The 27,042-nt window shown below is 37.0% G+C and overlaps 1 protein-coding gene across 1 annotated transcript in view; it reads right to left on the bottom strand.

Annotated features, from left to right (window-relative positions):
• Positions 1-27,042, bottom strand: part of Ufl1 (UFM1 specific ligase 1) — a 430,347-nt gene that overhangs the window by 290,069 nt on the left and 113,236 nt on the right. Inside the window, exon 4 of the mRNA XM_090408990.1 lies at positions 19,158-19,272. Within this exon, the coding sequence (XP_090265116.1) occupies positions 19,158-19,272 (115 nt within the window). The remainder of the gene's footprint in view (positions 1-19,157; positions 19,273-27,042) is intronic.

Raw genomic sequence — 27,042 nt, 5'->3', positions numbered from 1 at the left:
GGAGTTAGCTGGAAAAGAGATCAATGCAGCTTGGGAGATTTTCAAAAACTATCTAGTAGATGCAATGTCTAAATGTATTCAAAGGGCGAAAAGGTTAAATAAGGTAGGTATGAGATGGATGAATAAAGAGATTAAGCATGCAATACAGAGAAAAAGAGCATTATGGAGGCAGCATAAGAGAAGTCATCACCATCATCATCAAATTCCTGCCATGTACCCTCAAGGGGTGTACAGGATATGACAGTACTACATGAAAAAATTACATCATTACTAACTTCCTATCTACAATTTTCCTCCAAATCAGTCTGTTACTTGTCAAGACTCCAACATTATCAGATCTTATATTTCTATCGTCTAAGGCACTTTGTACCGTATCAATCCACCTATATCTTGGTCTTCCTCTGGGTCGTTTTCCTGCCAACCTGGCAGAGAACACTTGTTTTGCTAATCTTTCCTCTCCCATTCTATTTAAGTGACCATACCATCTGAGATTAGCTCTGCTAACACATTCCTGGATGCTGACAATGTCAAGTTCTTTCCTAATATCCTCATTTTTAATATGATATTGCCATTGATGCCATCTGTTCACGCCTCTAATCTTTCTCAGGACTCTCATATCTGCGGTCTCTAGTCTTTGGTCAAGTGTTTTACTTCTGACCCAGCTCTCAGATCCATAAGTTAAAATTGGTTTGAACACAGTCTTGTATACAGCTAATTTAGTGTTCCGACTAATTTCTTTCTTATTCCATATGAATTTATTCAATTGACTTCCCATGATACCAGCTTTGCTGATTCTGTTGTCTATTTCTATATTTAGTTTACCATCTTCAGTAAAAATTGTGCCTAAGTAGCCGAAATGTTTTACTTGTTCCACAGGTTCTCCATTCACAACACAGTTGACATTTTCAATGATTCTGCCTATTTTCATTGTCTTTGTCTTTTTATTGCTGACCTTCATACCATATCTATTACAACAGCTATTCAATTTAGTCAGAGAATCTTGCAGACTTGTAGCGGATTTATTTAGAAGTATAATATCATCCGCATAAAGCAAAGAGCTGACATTAACATCTCCAATTTTGATATCAGGTTTAATACCACATTCCTTCATAATGTGATCCATATAGATAATGAATAACAGAGGGGATAATGTACATCCCTGTCTCACACCAGATTTAACATTAAACCATCTTCCTGTACTTCCTTCAATTCTAACTGCTGACTCACAACTCAAATAAAGACTAAGTATTGCTTGATATAATGCCCAATTGACACCATATAACTGCAGCGTATTGAATAGCTTCTCTCTTGGCACCTTGTCATATGCCTTTTCCAAATCGACAAAACTTAAATACAGATCTTTGTTATATTCCCATGCTTTCTCGACTATTTGTCGTAAAGTGAAGATCTGATCCTGACAGCCTCTATTTGGCCTGAATCCAGCTTGTTCTTCACCAAGCTTTTCTTCCACAATTCTTCTCAACCGTTTCTCAAGTATACTTGCATAGATCTTGCCAGGAACACTCAGTAGGGAAATACCTCTGTAATTCTCACATTCAGTTTTATTTCCCTTTTTATATATGGGTACTATGAGAGCTCTACTCCAATCATCGGGAATTCGTCCCTCTGTCCAGGCTTTCTGAACTATGCAGTGCAGCCACTGTAAGACTCTTATACCACCATACTTCAGCATTTCTGGTCGAATATCATCTACTCCTGCTGCCTTTCCACATTTCAAGCCTTTGATGGCTTTTTCTACTTCAAGTATGGATATGTATTCCTGACTGCATGCCTGGTCAGTGTTTTTTATCACTGTGCTGTCATCACTGCTTGTTTCATTTAGCAGTTTTTCAAAGTAATTACTCCATACTTCAAGGATATCTTTTTCTCCTGTTTTCATTTCACCTTTATCATCTCTAATTCCTTTTACAGCACTCTTTCCTCCATTCCTAAGCTTCTTCAACAACCTCCAGAATATTTTGCCACCTTCTTGATATTTATTTTCTATATTCTTGCCAAAGTCCTCCCATGACTTTTGTTTAGCTAATTTTACACACTGTTTAGCTTTCTTACATTTGTCTCTGTATTCTGTAAGAGTAAAAGCTGACTTATTTGCCAGGAACTTTTGATATGCTTTCTTCTTTTCCTTCACTGCCTCTTTAACTTCCTGTGTCCACCAGGGAGTTCTGATTTTTTTATCTTTGCACACAACCTCACCACATGCCTCTCTGGCAGAATCAATCAATGTTTTCTTCAGAGTTTGCCACTGAATCTCCGAGGTTTGATTCCTGTTCTCAAACTCTTTCATTTTCTTTTCAATAATATTTCTGTATTTTAGTCTACAGTTTACATCTGAGAGCTGCTCAACTTTTATTCGCTTTAAAACTTTCTTACATGTTATTCTTTTCAATATGAAATTCAATTTTATCCTGCTCAAGACTAAATAGTGATCACTTCCAATTTCAAATCCTCTGTACACTCTGGTGTCCTGCACCAGGGAGAAAACATCACGATCAACAATAACATAGTCAATGAGACTTTTCTTATTCCTAGCCTCTTCTCTCCATGTGAATTTGTGCACATTTTTATGTTGGAACATGGTGTTAGTAATAACCAGTCCATGTCCTGAGCAGAAATCCAACAGATATTTGCCATTATTATTAGCTTTGCTCTTTTCTCCAAATTTTCCCAAAATATTTTTGTATGTCTCACAATCATTTCCTACTCTACTATTTAGATCCCCAACAAGGACCAACTTTTCCTTTTTCATTGTGTCAGTTGCTTTTTCTAAAGCCTCAAAAAATTCCTCCACTTCTACCTTAGTAGAACCTTCTGTGGGACCATAGGCACAAATAAGTCTCATTGTCCAGTTCCCCATTCTCATATTTGCCCACATTACTCAACTTGAGACTGACTGCCATTCAAGAAGATTAGCCTCGTATTTTGTGTTGAATACTATGGCTACTCCTTCTTTTCCTTGATTGTTATTGCCTGAATATAACATTTTGTATTTATTGCTCAGAAAGATCTCACCAGTTTTAGTCTTTTTTGTTTCAGTCACCCCTATTATGCCATAAGAGAAGTGGAAATAACTAATTCCTTGAAGTTTACAAAGATCAGGAATGGCGGGTGACTTGGTTGGTGAGGGTAGCTAAAGTGAGGTATGAACAGCAGTTAGCTAATGAAGCCAAAAAGAATCCTAAGGAGTTCTTTTGATATGTAGCCAGCAAAAGAAAGAATAATTATGGAAAGATGACACTGATAGGAGAAAATGGTATAGAGACAGCTGTTGCAGAATGTGTGGAGGAGATACTTAATGAGCAGTTCATAAAGGTCTTTCAATCTTGTGAATGACTTCATGGAGAGATTGAGAGCAGTAGATGATGGGGAGGAGAGATTGACTGTAAGTGAGCAAGAGGTGTATGGGGAGTTGAGCAAAGTAGATGTTAATAAGGCTGTGAGACTTGATAATATATCACCACGTATTCTGAAGGAATGTGCCAGGGAGTTGACACCTGCCTTGACATATTTTTTTTAATACGAGTCTTGCACTCAATCAAGCATCTAAGGAGTGGAAGGAGGGCAAGATTGTGCCACTTCATAAAGGAGGTGATTCGAACTCAAGCATCAAACTATAGGCCTATCTGTGTGTCAGATGTTGTGGTTAAGTTGTTGGAGAAGCTTGTGAGAACTAGGATCCAGAATTGGGTTGAAAACAATGTATTATCTTTGATGGACAGCATGGATTTGCAAAAGGGAGGTCATGTTTTAGTAATCTACTTACGTATTACAATAAAGTGACTGCTTCCTTGGACAGAGGGAAAGGATACACAGTAATATACTTGGATTTTGCAAAGGCTTTTGATAGAATTACCTCATGATAAGTTTACAATCAAACTAGAGCAGGTGGGGTTGGATATTAGATTAGTGCATTGGATTGGAGACTGGCTATCTGATAGGTATCAACAAGTTGTGTATGTGGGAGCGATATCCAGGAAAAGGAAAGTCACTAGTGGAGTGTCTCAGGGATCTGTTTTAGGTCCATTACTGTTTAACTTGTATATTAATGATATTGGTGAAGATTTGGATGGAGATATTCAGTTGTTTGCAGATTATGCAAAGTTGGGACGAACCATGAAGAGAAGATGTTGTGGCCTTACAAGACTTATTAAATAAATTGAGTGATTGGGCACGGAAATGGGGATGCGAGTTCAATGTTGCAAAATGTAAGGTTTTAAAATTAAAACAAAGATGGGATGCAGAATTTATGCTTAGTGAGGATATATTGTTGGAGGTGGAGGAAATAAGAGCTCTACGGGTGATAGTGGATAAGGATCTGAAATTTAGGGGACATAGCCAAAATTGTGAAGACAACACAAAGGCTTCTGGGAATGAAGCGGAGGACACTGACTTGTAGAAGTAGGGAGATTCTTGGAACTATTGTGCCCAGATTTGGTCACCTGGTTTTCAGAAGGACGAAGAGATGTTGGAAAGGGTCTAAAGGCGAGTTAGACTAAGGTAGTTTCTAACCTCTGGAATGTCGAGTATGAGGAAAGATTGAGAAGATGTAATTTGCAGAGTCTGGTGGACAGGAAGAAGAGGGGGAGATACGATAGAGACCTACAAGTTAGTAAGGGGTTGTTATGGGATCAATGCTGGAGAAGTTCTACAGAGAATAGTGAGAGATCGGGGGAGAACTAGAGGTCATCCCTGGAAATTGTATAAAGAGGGTGTGAGTATTTCATGCAGAGTTGTAAATGATTGGAATGCCTTGCCTGAGAGTGTGAGTTTGAGTGTGTTTAAGACATGGTATGATGAGCTGTGTGTTATAAAAGGACCTCCCAGATGAGTCTTTGACTCCATGAGGTCTTGGGGTAATAATAATAAAGAGTTAAAGAAGAACCGTTATTATACATTAAAAATAGACAAGATGTTAATATGATGTGCAGTTAATATGCTACATAAGATATGTGCATGATAACAACATTCATGATGATATTCTGTTTTTGTAAAACTTTGCCATCATGAACAACTGGAGAAGAAATATTTCACACTCTCAATAATTACATAATACACAAAGGGATCCAGTGGGAAAAAAGTATAGGCTTCTGTTCAGATGGAGCTCGAGTCCTAACAGGCAGGCATACTGGGATTGTTTCTATGGTCTGGATATGAATTGGGGGATACCATACATAGGGAAGCGTTAGCCTCAAAAGGAATGCCACCAGAATTTAAAACTGTGATATAATGCTGTAAAGATAGTTAATTTTATTACAGCTCGACAGTTAAATAACAGGTTATTTTCAGTACCTCTGTGATGAAATGGACAGTGAATATATAATACAACGTTTGCTTCATTCTGAAATTCGCTGGCTTTCCAGGGGCAAAGTACTAACAAGGCTATTTCAATTAAGGCACAAAGTTTTATTGTTTGTAAATGAACGTAATTCTGATTTTGCACCACTCCTTGAAGCATGGTTATCAACATTATCCTATCTTTCAGACATTTTTTTGAAATTAAATGAACTAAATCTCTCCCTTCAGAGAAAGTCTTTAACTGTTCTTGATGCGTACGACAAAATAAAGGCATTCGAGAAAAAAAACTGGTTTTATGGATTAATTATGTAAAAGACAGACAATTTGCACCTTTTCCAACATTGGAATCCTTTTTAGCAGAAAATGATAATTTTGCTGATTCCGAGTTTCTGGAAAGGGTTTGTGACCATGTCAAAAATCTGAAACGGAATTTTGAAACATATTTTCCGAATAACTTTTATAATTAAACTTTGTGGTTCATGATCCATTTCAGGCTTGCAGTCGTGAGAACAACCGTTCATTATTGAAAAAAGAACAGTTAATTGAGCTTTCAAGTGACAGTGGATTTAAAATGCAATTCTGCGATCTTGGTTTGGCTTGATTTTGGATCTCGCCTTCACTAAGAAGTGAATTTCCAGAATTATCTGAAGAAGCATTGAAAATTGGCATGCAGTTTTCTACAACCTATCTTTGTGAGAAAGAATTTTCATCGCTCCTTCAAATAAAAACAAAATACAGACTTCATCTTAGTGTGTGTGCCTATCTTCGATTGAAGTTGACCAATATTGAGCCAGATATCCAGCAACTCTGCAAGGGCCAAGAAGTTCGACCATCTCATTAAAAGTAAGTAGTAACATAATTATATTATATTATTTATTTGATACATTTTTAATCGTTTACTTCCAATTTAATTAATTATGTTTCCATATGCATTCAAATCATGCATTTAGATTTATTATGTTATAAATGGCACAGTTTTTCCGAAATGTTGGTAATTCCTATTGATTTCTAAAAAAATTACAAAAAGTCAAAATGACATATAGGGAAATAAATTAAAAACACTATGTTTATTTTTAAAGTAAAACTTTAATTTCAACATTCTAAAATGTTATTTTTGTTGCTTTTCTGTTCATAAAATCATCGATGACATTGTCGAAGTCTATTTCATCACTCAGTTGCTGTTGACAGTATGGCAAGATTTCTTAACCTCCTAACCGGCTAGTGTGGATGAAATAGTCAGCTCTCCCTAGCTTTTTTCATGGATCAAAACTTTGTCGGCATTCTGCCTTTTATCATGCCTTTACCTTCCACCACCGTTAATCTCGTTATGGCTATTCTATAGCCATTAGTGGATTAACTGTTGCTGAGTGACCTTTGTGTCCCCCTGTCTTTATGTCTATTGTGTTGCTTAGAATTTCATTTACTGTCCTAAGTTATTTGACCTTTCTTGCCGCTAAAATTTTGGCAAAGGTGCCCAGGGAATGGAAGGAAGGTAAGATAGTGCCATTGCATAAGGGTGGTAACAGACTGGAAGTGTCTAATTATAGGCCAGTCTGTCTGTCATCAGTAGTTGTTAAGATCTTGGAGAAAGTAGTGAGGGACCGTGTACAGCATTCGGCAGATGAGGGTAATGTTATCTGTGAGAATCAACATGGATTTGTGAAAGGACGCTCTTGTTTTAGCAATATGCTAGCCTTTTATAATAAAGTTACAAGAACATTAGATGAGGGAAAGGCATATACTGCAATTTTCTTAGACTTGGCGAAGGCATTTGACAGGGTGCCACATGATAAGCTGATATTTAAGTTGCAGCACATGGGTCTGGATGTCAGATTGGTCAACTGGATTCAGGATTGGCTGTCTGATAGGTATCAGAGAGTTGTGTATGGTGGAGCAGTTTCCAGGAGGCAGAGGGTTACAAGTGGGGTCCCACAAGGCTCAGTACTAGGACCTATATTGTTTAACCTTTATATCAATGACATAGCCAGTGGATTGCAGGGGGATATTCAGTTGTTTGCAGATGATGCGAAGCTGGGAAGGATTATTAGTAATAGTGCAGATGTGGTAGCCCTGCAAGAGGATTTAAATAAGCTAGATAGATGGGCAAATGAATGGGGGTGTCAGTTTAATGAAGCAAAATGTAAGGTCTTGAGGTTTGGGAAACATCGATGGGATGCTGCATACTCTATGGGAGGAGTTATACTGGAGGAAGTAGGGGAGACAAGAGATCTGGGGTTGATGATTGATAGAAACCTGAAGTTTAGGGGACATATTGCAAAGGTGGTGAAGGTAACACAGAGGATTGCTGCTATTATGAGAAGGACACTGACCTGCAGAGATAAGAGGGTTATCATTCCGTTGTATAAGTCTCTGATCAGACCACACTTGGACTATTGTTCTCAGATTTTGTCCCCAGGATTTGAAGGGGATAAATTAACTGTGGAAAGGATACAAAGACGGATGACAAAGATGGTTTCAGGACTGTACAGGGATAGTTATGAGGATCGGCTGAGAGAATGTGGACTGCAGAGTTTGGTGGATAGAAGAAGGAGAGGTGATATGATTGAGACTTTTAAACTGTTGAGAGGTGGTTACAGGGTTGACACTGGGGAGTTCTTTCGCTTGGTTGATCAGTGGGAAGGAGTGATGACAAGAGGCCATCCCTGGAAGTTACGAAAGGAAACTGTGAGCAAGAGGGTAAGGAGTGGTTTCTTTGTGTGGAGGGTGGTTGAGCCGTGGAATGCATTGCCTGATGGAGTGGTGGGAGGGAGAACGGTCAGTGAGTTTAAAGAGTGGTATGATAGACTTTGTGTTTCTCAGGGGGGGACCTCCCTTCAGTGAGTCTTGACAGACTTTATGTCTTAGGAAGGACCTCCCTCGATGAGTCTTTTGACTCCTTGGAGGCCTGAATAATAATAATAATAATAATAATAAAATGATTTATTGTGTCTCTTCTCAAAAATTGAAACGAATTTCACATGTGCGAAAAAAATCAATCCTGAAATAACCACTGATCAGCTTTTGCAATAAATCTATTTAGTGATAGTAAATTTGGTGTATTTTATTCTACAAATCAGTGCACCGGAAGAGTTACACTGATTGTTCTTTCACTTTACATATAATAATTGAGTAATTTTTTTTCCAATTTCAGAATTTTCAAATGTTTGCTTTGAAAATATTATGTCAAATATTTATATTTTTAAATAATATTTATTGAAATAAATATGTCCTTTTGCTTTCATTTCTAGCCAAATAGCATTATATGGATCATCACATTTCAGTTTTAGAAACAATTTTTTTTTATTCATAAAGACAAAATAAAAAAAAATGTTAAAATGCTAAATTGCATTACTCGGTTTCCGATTGTGTGTCTTTTTGGTATCAAAAATTTATATCCAATGATATTTTAGCAGTGATTCTTCGCCTTCGTCATTTATTTATTTGTATTATGCATATTACGATAATATCCAGTGCATATCCTCGCAGATATGTTGAAAATATAATGTGAAAAATATCGTATACGGAATGATTCAAAATTTCTGCTCATTTTGAAGATTTTCTAATGCTCCCCCCCCCCCTCCTTATCCTCTCCTGGAACTCAATTGCATAACTACTCTAAATTTCTATACAGGTTTGAAAGCTTTTCTAGACAGCATTCAAAATCAATTACTTCATTTTACCATTTTGACAAAAAATATACGACAATCAGATTGTACCGTGAAGCTTCTAATTCTGTTCTATTTATTTGCAATCTAAAACCAGCTGTTCTACTGTTCCTGAAATTATGTGAAATTTTAGAAATAATATGCTATATTTTCACCATGCAAAATTGTTTATATGCATACCACACAAAAGAAACTTCAGTAGTATTATTTTTGTTTGTTTTTCTTTAAAAAATCTAAATATTACTTCTGCTGCTGCTGGAAGCTATTTCTGAAATAATCTACGTCTTATAAATATAATACTTGGTAATTCTACAAATCAGTGCACCAGAAGAGTTGCACTGATTGTTCTTTCACTTTACTTATAATAATTGAATAATTATTTTTCGAATTTCAGAATTTTCAAATGTTTTGCTTTGAAAATATTATGTCAAATATTTATATTTTTAAATAATATTTATTGAAATAAATATGTCCTTTTGCTTTCGTTTCTAGCCAAATAGCATTATATGGATCATCAGATTTCAGTTTTAGAAACGATTTTTTGTTATTCATAAAGACAAAATAAAAAAAAATGTTAAAATGCTAAATTGCATTACTCAGTTTCCGATTGTGTGTCTTTTTGGTATCAAGAATTTATATCCAATGATATTTTAGCAGTGATTCTTTGCCTTCGTCATTTATTTATTTATTTATTTGTATTATGCATATTACGATAATATCCAGTGCATATCCTCGTAGATATGTTGAAAATATAATGTGAAAAATATCGTATACGGAATGATTCAAAATTTTTGCTCATTTTGAAGATTTTCTAATGCTTCATCCCCCCCCCCCCCCCTCCTTATCCTCTCCTGGAACTCAATTGCATAACTACTCTAAATTTCTATACAGGTTTGAAAGCTTTTCTAGACAGCATTCAAAATCAATTACTTCATTTTACCATTTTGACAAAAAATATACGGCAATCAGATTGTACCGTGAAGCTTCTAATTCTGTTCTATTTATTTGCAATCTAAAACCAGCTGTTCTACTGTCCCTGAAATTATGTGAAATTTTAGAAATAATATGCTATATTGTCACCATGCAAAATTGTTTATATGCATTACCACACAAAAGAAAGTTCAGTATTATTATTTGTGTTTGTTTTTCTTTAAAAAATCTAAATATTACTTCTTCTGCTGCTGAAAGCTATTTCTGAAATAATCTACGTCTTATAAATACTTGGTAATATCCTCTTAGCTGGAGGAAAAATTGAAGGCTTATTACTCTCAGTGCTATTGAGAAGAAATGGGAGAACACTAAAGTTGCACTAAAGTACCTCAGGCTGTGGTGCAGAATATGTCAAGAGTGTCTTGTTTCCTTTTCGATTGTTGATTACCTATATCCTAACAGAAATACTGACATTTCGTTTACATGCTTATACATTATTTATGCCAAAATAATTGCTTAATATATAATGATCAATTTCACTTTTATTATCAAAAATTAAATCATACAATTATCTTGAAAAAGAGGATTTGAATTATTTTCAAAGAAAAGGTGCATATGCATTTCATAATCTTCTTTTTTTTTTTTGGTGGGGGGGTATAGACCTAATCAATCCACATGAGAAACAGAAATAAGGTAGTAATAATATTGTTGATTATGTCAAAACTTCATTGTAGCAGAAATTTTTATTACAAACTTTGTTATATATATATATATCTCCGAAACAAGAAATTTGGAACACATATCACATCAATGTTGAGTGTTGGCAAGGTGAAAATGTTCCCGTTATTATTTATATATTTCATTTATTAACTAGGGAGGGCTATGCCCAACCCCCCGTGTTCCGGTCTGGTAGGCCATTTCTCCTTCAATTGATAACTCGAAAGGGGGTTCCGCCTATGAATTCTGATGACTCGACACTCAAGGTAGCCCCTGAGTTTCAAAACGTTTCGAAAAACATGACATAAAAAGGCTTATCATTATATATATATATATAGGGTAGATTTTATTTCATTATTTTTTATTCTTTTGGTGAAATACTTTACCTGGAATACTCTTTCCAGTTCCTCTGGAACTGAAAACAGTATTCCAGTTCCTCATATTTTATTCCTTCGAAAATATCATTCTGTGTCATAAAAAGAACTTAAAATTAGCCTTCAAGATGAAAAGGAAACAGTTCATTCAGGTATCCCTCTATCAATATTTGTAGTCCTGAAAAGGACTGTTTTGATGGCCTTCAAAACAAACATTTTTTATTTCATGCTGTTCAGAATTTAAAATTCTTGAACAGTGTGGAACACCTTGAAGCAAGGGTAAACACACAAAGTAGTTTTACACTCAGGGCACCAGATTTTTGTTTCCTTTCTGATATTTTTTTATTACATACATAACATTTGCGTGCAGGTTTTTTTTTATTAGCCGTTGGTGGTAGATTTTCGGGATAATGGTTGGAGTTAGCAGCGTTCAACCTCAGATGTCTGGCAGGATTTCCTCTTTTTATGCTTTTTCCTCAGATGGCTGAAGAAGGCGCATGTGCATGCAGCAATGCTTTCGCAATTTCTATTCTGTATTCTAGATATGTTATGGTAGACAAACATTTTTTCTTGTGCAGGAGGAAACTGTTCCAAATAACAAAATCCAATACATGTCCAAACACTTTTTTTGTAATATTTTTTATGCTGTTTCCTCATTACAGAGTAGAATGATAGCTGCCTGTCGACTCCACCCATAGTGTCGTTGTATGCACACACAGCAATGGGTTTTTCTTTCTTCAAACCATGCTTCTCCACGGATTCCGTTGATGGATTGTGCAGGGAAGACAGCAGAAAAACATCTTTTTTGTCTTTCCAACGTAGTGCAAAGACTTTCCGCTCGCTGATAAGCTCGGATTTCCCCCTTCGATAGCTTTCCTGAAGCCAGATCTGGAGGCATATCTCGCCTTTTTGCATTTACAGTACCATAACTATCTGTACAATGCTGTAAAAGCAAATCAGCGAGTTCAAGACACATATATAGTAATTATCCATTGTAATGCAGTAACCTTTTCCTAGTAAAGGGTCTAGTAACTGCATTACTGCATGCATCGACAAGGGGAGATCCGAATATTTATCATGCTCGATTACAGTTTGCTTTCCCATATAAGGTTTGAAATCCCAAAGCTATCCACTTTCCGATTCGCAAAGCATAAAAAATTTTACTCCATTCTTTGCTTTCTTTTTGGGAATATACTGCTTACATTTTAGTCTACCTTTGAATGGCATAAGGCTTTCACCAATACTCGAGTCTCTCTCAGGAATGTAGAGTGATCTACATTTCTGACGGATTTTCATCAGAAAATCATAAATTTTGTTGAAGACTGGGCAAGGATGTGTTGCCTGATCGTATTCCTCATTATTCTGAAAATGCAAATACTTCATGATGAGACTGAATTGTTTTTCAGTCATAACATCATGAAACATTGGCATGTTCAGAATCCAGTCTGTAGACCAATACATTTCGAGAGCAGGCTTTTTCACGATACCTTGCACAATCAAGAGTACTATAAATGTAAGGAGCATGTTGATATCTATTGGGCTCCAAAGTTTACTGCGAGAATGCGGACTGTACTTAACTTGCTGATGTTGTTGGCAAGCATAAAGGTTAGTCTGTTCCACTATGAAGGAAAGAATATCATCATCTAAAAATAGACGGAAAGAGCTTAAAATATTACTGGAGTCAAAGTCTTCAGTAATTCCTGGCTTACCTATGAAGGGAAACCGTGGACAAGCTGGTGTACGTTCAGTGGCAATCACCCATTTTTTGCACGAAGACATATCTAAAGTACAGGCAGAATCGCTATCTTCAGAGCTAGAAAGATTTCTCTCCTCATCGGTAGAACAAGAGCTGCTCGAAAGGCAAAGGCTCCAACTTTTCTGCATCCCACGAAGTTTTCTTTTCTTACCATGAGTGTCACTGCTACTGCTGCTGCTTGCCATCTTGTAAATGAATTGTGTCTTGAATATACTTACTAAATATTCTTTTCTGCCAAGCTCAAAGCTAATGGAGATACTAACCCCCACTGAGAAACAGAACAATAGAACATGCAGCACACTAAAGAGCCTCAAGCAATATCTGAATATTTTACAGGCAGAAATTTCTTGTTTGGTTTTCCACTTTTTTATTCTAATATTGCATTTGAAGGATGACAGTGATTTTAAATATTAATTTTGCCTATATCCGAATATCACAATTTCCTGATTTATAATAATCAGGAAATAATATGTATATTTTCTGATTTATAATTTGCTAATTTGTAATAATCACCACATGGTTTCAGTATCGAAAAATTAAAGTTATGTGGAACAATTACTAGAGAAAAATAATGAATTAAATAAAAATTGTACCTATGTTTCATAACCGTTTTCGGGTGTGTGATAGTAATGCAATGGGGGGGGGGTTTAAACTATCAGAGGCGAAATAAAGTTCAATTCTATTGTAAAAGGAAATGAAATTTCACATTTGATATACATATTTTGAATGATAAAAATAACCAAATGTATCACTTACTTTAAAAATTGGAGAATAAAATATCTGAATTATGCAGAAAATATAAATTTAAATCATAACTGTTAATTTCATTTTGTAATTATTATTATTATTATTATTATTATTATTCAGGCCTCCAAGGGGTCAAAAGACTCATCGAGGGAGGTCCTTCCTAAGACATAAAGTCTGTCAAGACTCACTACTGAGGGGAGGTCCCCCGCTGAGAAACACAAAGTCTATCATACCACTCTTTAAACTCACTGACCGTTCTCGCTCCCACCACTCCATCAGGCAATGCATTCCACGGCTCAACCACCCTCCACACAAAGAAACCACTCCTTACCCTCTTGCTCACAGTTTCCTTTCGTAACTTCCAGGGATGGCCTCTTGTCATCACTCCTTCCCGCTGATCAACCAAGCGAAAGAACTCCCCAGTGTCAACCCTGTAACCACCTCTCAACAGTTTAAAAGTCTCAATCATATCACCTCTCCTTCTTCTATCCACCAAACTCTGCAGTACACATTCTCTCAGCCGATCCTCATAACTATCCTTGTACAATCCTGAAACCATCTTTGTCATCCGTCTTTGTATCCTTTCCACAGTTAATTTATCCCCTTCAAATCCTGGGGACCAAATCTGAGAACAATAGTCCAAGTGTGATCTGATCAGAGACTTATACAACGGAATGATAACCCTCTTATCTCTGCAGGTCAGTGTCCTTCTCATAATAGCAGCAATCCTCTGTGTTACCTTCACCACCTTTGCAATATGTCCCCTAAACTTCAGGTTTCTATCAATCATCAACCCCAGATCTCTTGTCTCCCCTACTTCCTCCAGTATAACTCCTCCCATAGAGTATGCAGCATCCCATCGATGTTTCCCAAACCTCAAGACCTTACATTTTGCTGCATTAAACTGACACCCCCATTCATTTGCCCATCTATCTAGCTTATTTAAATCCTCTTGCAGGGCTACCACATCTGCACTATTACTAATAATCCTTCCCAGCTTCGCATCATCCACAAACAACTGAATATCCCCCTGCAATCCACTGGCTATGTCATTGATATAAAGGTCTGCCTCCTGAAAACTGCTCCACCATACACAACTCTCTGATACCTATCAGACAGCCAATCCTGAATCCAGTTGACCAATCTGACATCCAGACCCATGTGGTGCAACTTAAATATCAGCTTATCATGTGGCACCCTATCAAATGCCTTTGCCAAGTCTAAGAAAATTGCAGTATATGCCTTTCCCTCACTAATGTTCTTGTAACTTTATTATAAAAGGCTAGCATATTGCTAAAACAAGAGCGTCCTTTCACAAATCCATGTTGATTCTCACAGATAACATTACCCTCATCTGCCCAATGCTGTACACGGTCCCTCACTACTTTCTCCAAGATCTTAACTACTGATGACACACAGACTGGCCTATAATTAGACACTTCCAGTCTGTTACCACCCTTATTCAATGGCACTATCTTACCTTCCTTCCATTCCCTGGGCAACTTTGCCAAAGCCAGACTTTCAGTGAAAAGCCACGTTAAAGGTACTGTCAATTCCCTAGCACATTCTCTCAAAACTCGTGGCGAAATACCATCCAGTCCCACAGCTTTACTGACATCCAGAGTACTCAGTATCTGAAACACACTCTCCTCCTGTACCTCCAGACCTCGTACCAGTCCTATCCCTCTAGCATTAAAACTGACTCCTCTAGGATGAAATACTCCAATAAAGTGTTCATTGAACAATTCCACTATGTCCTCTGCATCAGTCACTCTATTCCCATTTTTATCCCACAATATCATTCTTCAACAGTCATTTCTCCTCCTACTGGCCACATAGCTAAAAAATTCCCTAGGATTTTCTTTGGATCTTAGGGCCAATCTCCTCTCATATTCCAGTTTCGCTTTCCTTACCACACTAGTCACTCTTCTGGCCTGTGTCTTATATTCCTCATGCATCTCTTCACCTGTCTCCTTATATCTCTTCCATAGCCTCTTTTTCGCATGCAATTCCTGTTTAATATTGTTTGTCATCCACTTTACTCCAAATTGCGTCCTCTTCTTCACTCGTGGTATACAACTTACCATTGCTGATAACAAATATTCTTTCACAATTTCCCACGCACTGGTGATATCCCGGCCTTCCAATTCCTCCCTCCATGAAACTTCCCGAAGTTGACGTCTAAGACTATTATAATCACCTGCCTTATAATTCCACATAAGTTCCCGTCTCTTTGATACTCCTGCATGTCTATTCATTTTCCAAGTCAACACCATATGGTCACTCTCTCCAACTGGTGGGAGAGACGTCAACTCAGTTATTATCAACTCTTCTGATGCTATAACCAAATCCAAAATTTTTGAACCTCTTGTTCCCTCTGTTACATGTTGCCTAAGACATTTGTCCCTCAAGAATTCTAGAAATTCCATTCCCCTATTGCTACATGCATCTTCCTCTCTCCAATTTATACTACTGAAGTTAAAATCTCCCATAACAATCATTCTTCTTGCACTTGCCAAACTTAGCTGTCTAAACATCTCCTGGTCCCCATCCTCTGTGCTCCTGGGTCTGTAGCAACACCCCACTAAATATCCTGTCTTGCCTACCTCACACCATACGCTCTCAAAATCATTTGTCTCACTTCCTTCCAAATTCTCCACTCTTAGAGGACATAGGTCATCACTTATCATAAGCAGTACCCCACCACCACGCTTTCCCCTTCTATCCTGACGAAAAATGCTATACCCGGCGACTTCTATTCCTGTTGTTATATCTCCTTCTGTCAACCACGTCTCAGTGATCGCAATAATTTTTGGCCAGGCTGATGCTATCTGCACCACCATTTCCTCTCCCTTATTCCGGATACTCCTGGCATTAGTATACCGCATATAAATGCCATTGTTTCTATACCCAGCATTATCCCTTCTAGACTCCACTGGGCTCAGTGTTACCTGACATTGTCTCCCTTCTCCCAAGTATCCATTCCCACAAGAGGCCACCCCTGCTATCATCCTCCCTGGGACACACTGACTCGTTCAGAACAGCAATCTCTCCAGATGCCTACATCCTTCCTCATTCAAATGTAAACGGTCTCTCGCATACAACTCCTCTCTTTCCTCAAACGCACTCCAAGCATCCACATATACCAGTCCTCTCTTGTCACACATTCTCGCTATTATGCCATTCAATATCACCGCTCTTCTGCTCAGCTCATCATTATCATACCTAGGCAACACGCACACTATTTTTCCTCTCTCTGTCTTCTTCCATACAGTCTCAAGCAAAAATCTCATATCTCTCGCTGCCCGACTTACATTACCACTCAAGTCATTCGTTCCTACCATCACAATCATCTCATCCACCCTTTCACCTCTCTTAATTGCCATAGCCACCCTTTCTATTGTTCCTCCTGGCAAACACTCCTCACGCATCCTATCTTGAACACCACGGATCATTGAGTCGCCATACATTATACCTCTTACCATTCCCTCGCTCCTATTGTTTCCATTCTCTCCTCTTCTTTCATTCCCATACCTCTCTCTTCTACTGTTTCCATTCTCTCCTCTTCTAGCATTCCCATACCTCTCTCTCATTCCATCTCTCCTACCGTTTCCATTCTCTCCTCTTCTAGCACTTCCATATCTCTCTCTCATTCTGTCTCTCCTACTGTTTCCATCGTCTCGTCTGCTAGCATTCCCATACCTCTCTCTCATTCCCTCTCTTCTACTGTTTCCATTCTCTCCTCTTCTAGCACCCCCATACCTCTCACTCATACTCCCTAAATTCTCTCTCTCTCCTACTCTGATTTGCCTTGCATTTATCTCTTCCATTCTCCTAATCTTATCTTTCATACTTCTGCTCTCATTCACAAGACATTCCACCTCCTCTTTCAACTCATCTATCTCCCTCTGCAGGTCAGTCACTCTTAATCTAAATTCACTCTCCCAAACAAAACCATCTCCTAAACTTCCACAGTCACTCACACCTTCCACACTATCAACTATTATTTTCTCATTCTCTCCTATCATACTACTTGTCTTCCTACATTCATTCCCCGTTCCTGGAGCAACAAAGTCGGATATCGATATATCTAATGTACTTATTCCCTCCAACTGCCTGCATTTTGCGCACATACGCTCTCCACTCTCTTTAACAAGCCACATATGTAATTCCCGAGACGCATACATGCCGCAAGTACTGCATGCCACAAAGTCCCTTATGATATTGCTAATAACTGAGTTCTTAAATGGTGGAGGACTTGGCGTTACGCCACTTGCGACTGCTGCTGAATCCATTATCATTCCTTACTGCCGAGTAGCGTAATCTTTAATAATTATTCAATTAATAAATAAGAGGAAAAAAAAGTACAAACATCAGAACATTTAAGTACTAAATATAATTAAATAAAATGAAATATAACTAAATACAGTAACTTAGCTTCGTTTTGTCTTCCACCGTTACGTGTTCGATTCCGACGGTACCAAAATATATTATATCGCGACAGCAACTAACTTCCAAAAAATAACCACTGAAGTACACTCGTATTCAGAGAAACAATTTAGCACTCAAAAAAGTAGAAAAACGGGGAAAAAAGCGGACTATTCACCGATTAAAAATTCACCGATTCTGCACAGCTCAAATTCACCGCCACGTGCTACGGCGACGCTAGCGGCACTGTATAATGACCTTGTATAATGACCAATTATACAAGGAAACCAAGATAGTGAAAGTAAAAGAACAGTAAATGACTATACAACATGAAGAAAAAATTTAGTAATTTGATTAAAGAATTTCATGTTATTCTCTATAAAGCAAAGTTGCTCCAGCATGTCCTAAAGGAAATCTGAGAAGTATTATTCAATTTCAATGGTTTTGTACAAAAATAAAAATAATATAAACTGGAACGTCGGCAGCCCGTTTTCTTTTCTTTTTTTAAAAAGAATATTTCAAATAATTATCGTGAATTAACTTCTTCGAGAACAAAGAAAAATCTTTTGACTAGTAAGCGATTAGAAAAAAATTAGCGCAAAAAAATAAATAATTAAATTGGTTCTCCAAGGTAAGGTAATATTTAAGTGAAGAAATTATACAAGATCTTTATTTTGTCTGGACATTAAAATTGTATTGTACAATAAAAAGAGAAAACAAAAATATAAATAATTTCTCTATTTTATTCTATCCTATATAACTAAAATCCAGTCACCCAGCATGGAACAAGGAAGTGCGTTTCTTGTTATAGGCAACTGCAGCTATGAACGCGAGATAATCCGATTAACCGTTCTCTTCAGTGTGAGGGTTTATCACACTTTCTAATGGACATGACAGTCAAATTGCACTTCTTATCCAGGTTCTTTCAACAGGTGGGCTGAAACATATCCATATTTAGCTGGACGTCTATAGACGTCCTAGCCGTTTTGAAGGTTAAACGCCAAAAAAAGTGCTGCCCTGGTCGTATCACTTAGTGGTCAGTAGAATTGTTTTAGGCAATTTACTGGTCCTTGGGCTTAGAAAGGTTGAGAAACGCTGCTCTATTGGATTCTTGGTATCACACTTTTCTCCTGCTTCTCAGGATTGGAACTTGATGGCCATTTTGCTTAAAACAGATTAAATCAAGCATATTTAAAACAATATCTACATATGTTGCTGACTTACCTCTTCTAGAAAATCTCCTGGCAAGTCATACTGCTTGGTTAATTCACCAATTGTTAACTGTCCTGCCTGCTGCAATTTCTCATTTACCTCTTCTGCCAAATGGTCTAAATAATCACTGACAGGAAGAAAAAAAATGGATTCAAACAACTTAAAATAGCAGCTTGGAGCAGTTTTCTCCATTTTATAATATCCATAAATATAATAGAAGTAATAAAAAAAAGGGTAATAATAAATGATGGTTGCTATATTATTTTTTCAAAAATGTAAAGATGAGGCATGAATCACTGAAAGTTTTAAAATGGTAAAACAGTAATCACAGTGAATCTTGAAATGACTTGGAAAAGCTATTTCAGAGCTATGTTACTGAATTATCTAATCATCAGTCAACCTATGGTAGTAATGTACTATAGATTTATATCTTGTAGGTGGGATTGATATATCACATGAATGCACACGCATAACAGTAATCATAGTGTCTATATGGATATGTCACAAATCATGGGCATAAACAATGTTTTAATTTATTTTGCAAATATTATTGTTGCAAAACTTTTGATATGTGAAATGATCCAAATGATACTGAAGTTATCTATTTCTCTCTATATCCATACCTGTTCAAATGTAACCCATATGTGTGTGTGTATACAACTCTTTCTTATTATCAAATGCATTCCAGCCACTCATGTTTCAACCTCTTATTCTAAACATTAACACATCATTGCTTTTCACACTTCTCCACCTCAACACTTCAATACTACATCAAGGCAATATTCCCATTATCCTGCCCTTCTCAATTTTCCACCAAACAAGCTGTAGCACTGCTCTCAAATCCTCTTTGTATTAACATTATCTCATTCTACATTTTGATCTCTCTCTCTTCATGGTAAAGGTACAAATACTCTGTTAATACACTAGGCAAACCCTCTCCTTCCAAAATCATGTCTTACTTGCACTACCACTTTCTCTTCTACTCTGTCCTTCTCTCAACTCCCATGTCGCCTTTCTTGCACTTCTATTCACATTGCATGACTTCCTTTCTAACTCTCCTTGACATGTTCAAGTGCTTCACTTCCTTTCTCACTTCTAATTCTCCCTCCAAGTACTCTGCTTTTATCTTCCTCTCATTTGCACAGTCAAATACATTGATCATTAGTCTTACTTCTGCTGCACTCACTCTCAATCACACTATTCATTGTTGACTTTATACTTATCTCTGTATTATCCTCATTCTCAGTATCTCTGCAAGAGGATTTAAATAAGCTAGATAGATGGGCAAATGAATGGGGGTGTCAGTTTAATGCAGCAAAATGTAAGGTCTTGAGGTTTAGGAAACATCGATGGGATGCTGCATACTCTATGGGAGGAGTTATACTGGAGGAAGTAGGGAGAGACAAGAGATCTGGGGTTGATGATTGATAGAAACCTGAAGTTTAGGGGACATATTGCAAAGGTGGTGAAGGTAACACAGAGGATTGCTGCAATTATGAGAAGGACACTGACCCGCAGAGATAAGAGGGCTATCATTCCGTTGTATAAGTCTCTGATCAGACCACACTTGGACTATTGTTCTCAGATTTGGTCCCCAGGATTTGAAGGGGATAAATTAACTGTGGAAAGGATACAAAGACGGATGACAAAGATGGTTTCAGGACTGTACAAGGATAGTTATGAGGATCGGCTGAGAGAATGTGGACTGCAGAGTTTGGTGGATAGAAGAAGGAGAGGTGATATGATTGAGACTTTTAAACTGTTGAGAGGTGGTTACAGGGTTGACACTGGGGAGTTCTTTCGCTTGGTTGAACAGCAGGAAGGAGTGATGACAAGAGGCCATCCCTGGAAGTTACGAAAAGAAACTGTGAGCAAGAGGGTAAGGTGTGGTTTCTTTGCGTGGAGGGTGGTTGAACTGTGGAATGCATTGCCTGATGGAGTGGTGGGAGCAAGAATGGTCAATGAGTTTAAAGAGTGGTATGATAGACTTTGTGTTTCTTAGGGGGGGGGGGAACTTCCCCTCGATGAGTCTTGATAGACTTTGTTCTTAGGAAGGGCCACCCACAATGAATCTTTTGACTCCATGGAGGCCTGAATAATAATAATAATAATAAATTGTTGTAAATTGATATAAATTGTTCCATTTATATTGCTTTCATTCTACTTATGAACACTAATACTCCTGCCACATCTGTAATAACGGGTAGGCAGACATGACACAAATATTCTATGAAATTTTTAACTAACTTCAGACTGTACTCATTAAACTGAGGAACAAGGCCAATAGAAATGATAATAATCACTTTCAAAATTAAATTGAAATCTTTTACTATATGTTAAAGGAGTCTTGATGGTTACTATTTCTGTTAGATGAATGTAGATGGTTAACTTTTTTTCATTAATGATGGAAAAAAGCAACCACCCATTTCTGCTTCTTTTTTTTTATAAATAAATAATGTATACATTTTATTTCTAAATTTTTAATATACATGAATTAATGTCACATATTACCTTTTTTTTTGTTTTTTGTCATTTTGCAGATTTATAGGAATTATCCAGAAAAGTTAATTTACTGACATGACTGGATAATCAGGATGTCTATATTTAAAAATTTCTCCAGCATCATGAAAGCAACACCAAAAATCTCTCCTCCAATGATCTTTCACCAGGTTCAACCTTATAGAAGGTTATTATGACTTACTTCTATAAATGATCAAGCTAGTCATCCATCTAATATGCTGCCAGAACACAGTGACTATCCAAGCACTGGTCCAAAGACTTCACTAAATCATTCAATCAATAAAAGAAGTGGCTGATACAAACAGAGACATTATATGCACACAAGTTTATAATGTGTGGTCACATACAAGTAGAAATAGACATAATCACATATACTTATGATGTGTTCACATACAATTCCTGCTTAATGATTCAAGGAGAACAGTTACAAGCTCCTATTCACCATCATGAAGAAGGCTAGAGGTTCATTCCTTTCAGACATTAACGAGTAGTGTACTTATGTGCATGCAATCCGATATCAAACTGTTGTTTTGTCTCATACAGCTAAATGGGACTTGTTTCCTAAAATTAAAACAGACCAGCTTCAGTGATTCTCTAGCCTACTAAACAGATCCTCTATTCTGTAGATGTGGAATTAACCAGAAAAATCGCTCTACCAGCTATGAACACAACACTCACTGGAATCAAGGAAGAACTCTTAATCTGTCAGTACTTTCACAAAATATCTTTCCTCAATACTTCAATGAAGAACTAAATTAACAATAAAAACTACTACCAAGTAGGGTATCCATTTCACTGCATTCACTCCCCCCCGAGCAATCTTGAATGAACAATTCATTTAACAATGAAAACTACTATCCAGTAACATACCTATTCAACCACACTGAGATATATCATTTCTTCTTTTTCTAGACTGCTTCTTTAACATCTTGAATTTTTCTATTTTTATGGCAACATTCTCAAATATTTTCTTAACTAATTTATGAGTGTTTTGTTCAGAATTTGTCATCCAGTTTCTAAGAACTTTTTTTTTTCAAAATTTTTTTTTGTGAAATTATTACTGCACTTGAAGAAAAAATTGAATGAGTCTGCTGCTTTCATCTGAAAGATATTCAACTCTGATCCTGTTTAAATCTTATCTTATTTTTTTTTTTAACTCAGCATGACATTCAGTTTCATCTTGTGTAGAAATATAACCATTATAATCCCTGTATCCTTGACTAGTCTTACAACAAAGATCATTTAAACAAGTTATGATAGGTTTCACAGTATAGAAAGAACACAGATGGTTAAGAAAATAACTAATTTATTAACTTAAAGGCTAATATTTCGCTGGTCTTATATCCAGCATCTTCAGAGCACACAACACAAAGTTTGTTACAAAGGCAAGACAACCACAATCCGGTGTAACAGTGGGGACAGTATAAGTGATTGCAGCGTGCAACACAAGACTAAAGTCCTAATATGGCGCCATCTAGGTTATAAAAAAAAAAAAAAAAAAAAAAAAAAATCAAAGTTTTGAAATAGTAGTCCAAGTGATAAAAAATAAAAGTAATAAATATTAATTTGGTCTTAGGATGACTGTCTCCCAAATCTCTGGTAGATTTATACAGCCATACTTGTTAAGGTTTGGGGTATATTTCAAGGCTTCTGTTGATTCCAGGAATAACCTCTCTGAAGCTTCTGTGCATTACTTTTGTTTCTTTCCAATTGATCCTGTGTGCAGGGGTATCCAGAGCATGGTCTGCCAGACCCGACTTACCATAGCAAAAGTGTCGGATATATTTTTTGTGTTCACTGAGGCGGATGTCCACATTTCTTTACTTTCCACTTACCGTATTGTCGTGCCTTACGTACGACATCCGCCTCAGTGAACACAAAAAATATATCCGACACTTTCGCTATGGTAAGTCGGGTCTGGCAGACCATGCTCTGGATACCCCTGCACACAGGATCAATTGGAAAGAAACAAAAGTAATGCACAGAAGCTTCTACAAGTCAGAGAGGTTATTCCTGGAATCAACAGAAGCCTTGAAACATACCCCAAACCTTAATAAGTATGGCTGTATAAATCTACCAAAGATTTGGGAGACAGTCATCCTAAGACCAAATTAATATTTATTACTTTTATTTTTTATCACTTGGACTACTATTTCAAAACTTTGAATTTTTTTTTTTTTTTTTTTTTTTTTTTATAACCTAGATGGCGCCATATTAGGACTTTAGTCTTGTGTTGCACGCTGCAATCACTTATACTGTCCCCACTGTTACACCGGATTGTGGTTGTCTTGCCTTTGTAACAAACTTTGTGTTGTGTGCTCTGAAGATGCTGGATATAAGACCAGCGAAATATTAGCCTTTAAGTTAATAAATTAGTTATTTTCTTAACCATCTGTGTTCTTTCTATACCGTGAAACCTATCATAACATGTCTGACGAACACATAAGCCTATCCACACGCATTTAAACAAGGTTTAAGGAATGACAGATATGATGTAAATTACTATTATTTATACTACACAGAATGCATAGTATAATAATGGAAAGATGAAGGTAAACACGAAGACAGAGATAATGTGCGTTGCGAGCTGTTAAAAAAAAAAAAAAAGATATATATTAGTAGCAAGGAAAGATATGTGCTTATTTTGTTGTCAATACTGGATTTTAAATTTGTACTATTCAATTTGACAATTTTTTGAATGTTTATGTTTGTGTGATATTTTGTTAGGATTTTATTGTCTCAGTATTGTATCCAGTTGTACTGATTGTATTCAACATAGTGACTGCCAGTTATAGCAATTCAAGTAGTCTCTCACCATTTAAAGGCTATGTTATTCGTATCATAGTTGATGATTTTGTTGCTATGCCTTTAGTATGCATGCAATGCTTCTGTTTAAAAATGTGGCAGGTGTGGGCATGGCCTCCACATCCTGAAGCGGGTCCAAAGGCCAGGATTTCAGGCCGCCCTACCTGTCGCTCAGGTTAAGGACAACGCATTGCTATACAGTCTCCATGGGTTAGGATCAATTAGTTTAAATGATAACACAAAAGTGATATTTATTTAAAAAACTACCAACATCTACATAATACAAACTAATAATAATATTCAAAATTACTTCAAAGTATATTTTCTAGCTTTCGTCGACGCAAATTTATCAATAATGTCAGTAAAATCAACTCGCTTAGCCAAATCATTTTCGATGCACAAAATTGCTAGGTGATTAAGTCATTCTTGGCTACTTGTGCTTCTTGGTCATGTTTTCAATGAATTGGCCAGTCTGCTGAATGATCTCTGAGCTGAAGAAACAGTAACCGGTATTGTGCAAAATGGTTTAATGGTGAGGCAGATATTGGCAAATATACCTTGCAGGTTTTTGTCATAATTTGGGTTCAGAAGTCTCACCAGACTTGTTTCTGTGCCAAAACTATCTTATGAATACTTTTAAGGTGAAGAATTTCATTCAGTAACTCTTCTGAGATCATTTTCACAAGTTTTGCTGCTTTTGCAATAAGTTGACCATCGTTCAAGTTGTGGACATTTAAAATAGGTGAGAATAATTCACATATATTATCTGCTGCCTCAAACCCTGTTTTTAAATCATTCATAATAAAATCCAATACTGGGTAAATTACGAAACTTTTGAAATCTTGTTCAGGTTCTACAGTAGTTTCTCGATTTTTGCAAAATTGAGGTTGCACATTGATTGCTTCAGCAACTACTTTTGCTTCTTGGACAACACGTTCCCACGAGTCATACGTAAGTGTTGTATCTCTTGCACTAATTCTCTTATAAGTGCAGACTCGACCTCAAGAGATATTCCTTTACTTTATATAATAATGTTCTTATTTTTACTCCATTTCCCAAGTAAGCAAACAGACAAGTCAGTCAAGTTTGCGCCTGCAAATGTTGCAAGTTTAGCTGACCCTGCACATAGTGCAAGTACCAGGTTTATATTTAAAATAACTTGGTATCTTTAACATATATTATACCCAAGGTAAAAAATTTTCTACAGCTATCTCTCATCCTGAGATTTTTATTTAATAAGGCCAAAGCACCTTATGGTAACTTGTGTTGGTAAAATATTTATAAACTCTGTATTACTTAAAACTTAGTATTTCTTAGCCTGGCTCCCACTGATGAGACCTCAATAAAGGTCGAAACTGGTCTGGGTAGTGGCCCCTTGCCTTTAATACATAACATCATAGATCTCCGCCAGGAGATGTGCTTTGCATTAAGGGTAAATATTAAGAATAGTGATCAGAGCTTATTCTACCTTTACCACGAGTTGCCTTGGACTTGCACTACGTGCAGAGTCAGCCTGCAAGTGCCTTGCAACACTTGCAGGCACAAACTTGACTGACTAGAATGTTCTTATTGTCAATATTTGCTAATATTTTGTGCCAAAACATTGTCATTAGCATACCTTTATAAGATCTGAAATATTTTTTCAGGCCTTTAATTGTGTTCAGTGTTGAAAAAGAAAGTGAGACGGGCAAACGAAAACTGAAAATTAAAATAAATCCTTTCGAATGGGAAGTTCAGAAGAGTAACCATAAATCTGAAATGATGGATAATGGGTTGGAAACGATTGCAAAAGCTAGTAGTCCCTCTCGGCACATATTCATTCATATTTTATAAAGTTCCTTTTCGTCTTTTGTTAGTCTCACTTAACTGGCTGACCCGACATGATGGGCCCCCAGGATAGAGCCCTGTCGGCCCCACCCTTGTGGGGGGGGCCATGGGTGTAGGATGGAAATGTGTATGTGTGCATCAAATGTAGGCAAAAGGTGTTGGGAGACATAACTATCTTGATCTCAGGATTTAGCAGCAGCGGAGAAAGCACTTCGGAAATGGGTGAAATTCAATTTGTGGATACCAGTAGTGTGTTGGAGGGTGGAGAGAATGATGTATGCATGAATTTAATCCTGGGTGATGTAGTAGATGGAAATGGTTTGTCCAATGGACATGATTGCATGCATGCGTGTGTATGAATGTAAATGAAAAGCAGGATGTGTGTGGAGAGAGAGAAATAGAACTGCTAAGAATGCAGATTGAAGGAATTAAGACAGAGTTGAGGAGGGTGAATGAAGATATTAAGAGGATGGAGAGATTTGCTAGTGTGAGAAGAATGAGAGTAGGTGTACGAGAACAGTACCAGATAGCAAGGGAGGGAGAGAGAGAATGACAGAGACAGGGGGAGAGTAGAAATTGCAGAAAGTTGAAAGCATGTAGAAGCAAAGTCTCAGAGAGCAAGGGAGAAAGGCGAGAGAATGAGAGACAGTGGATGAGAGAAAATGCAGAAAATTGAGTGTGTGTGGAAGCAAGGAATAGAGAGATAAAAAGGAAGAGGGAGAGTGGAAGATATAAGAAGATGCAA

Source organism: Typopeltis vanoorti, chromosome 19 (genome assembly GCF_054136105.1).
Source record: "Typopeltis vanoorti isolate ZY-2024b chromosome 19, IOZ_Tvanoo_1.0, whole genome shotgun sequence".
NCBI lineage: Eukaryota > Metazoa > Arthropoda > Arachnida > Uropygi > Thelyphonidae > Typopeltis > Typopeltis vanoorti.
The sequence above is the reverse complement of the archived record's forward strand: the minus strand, read 5'-3'. Positions and strand labels throughout refer to the sequence as shown.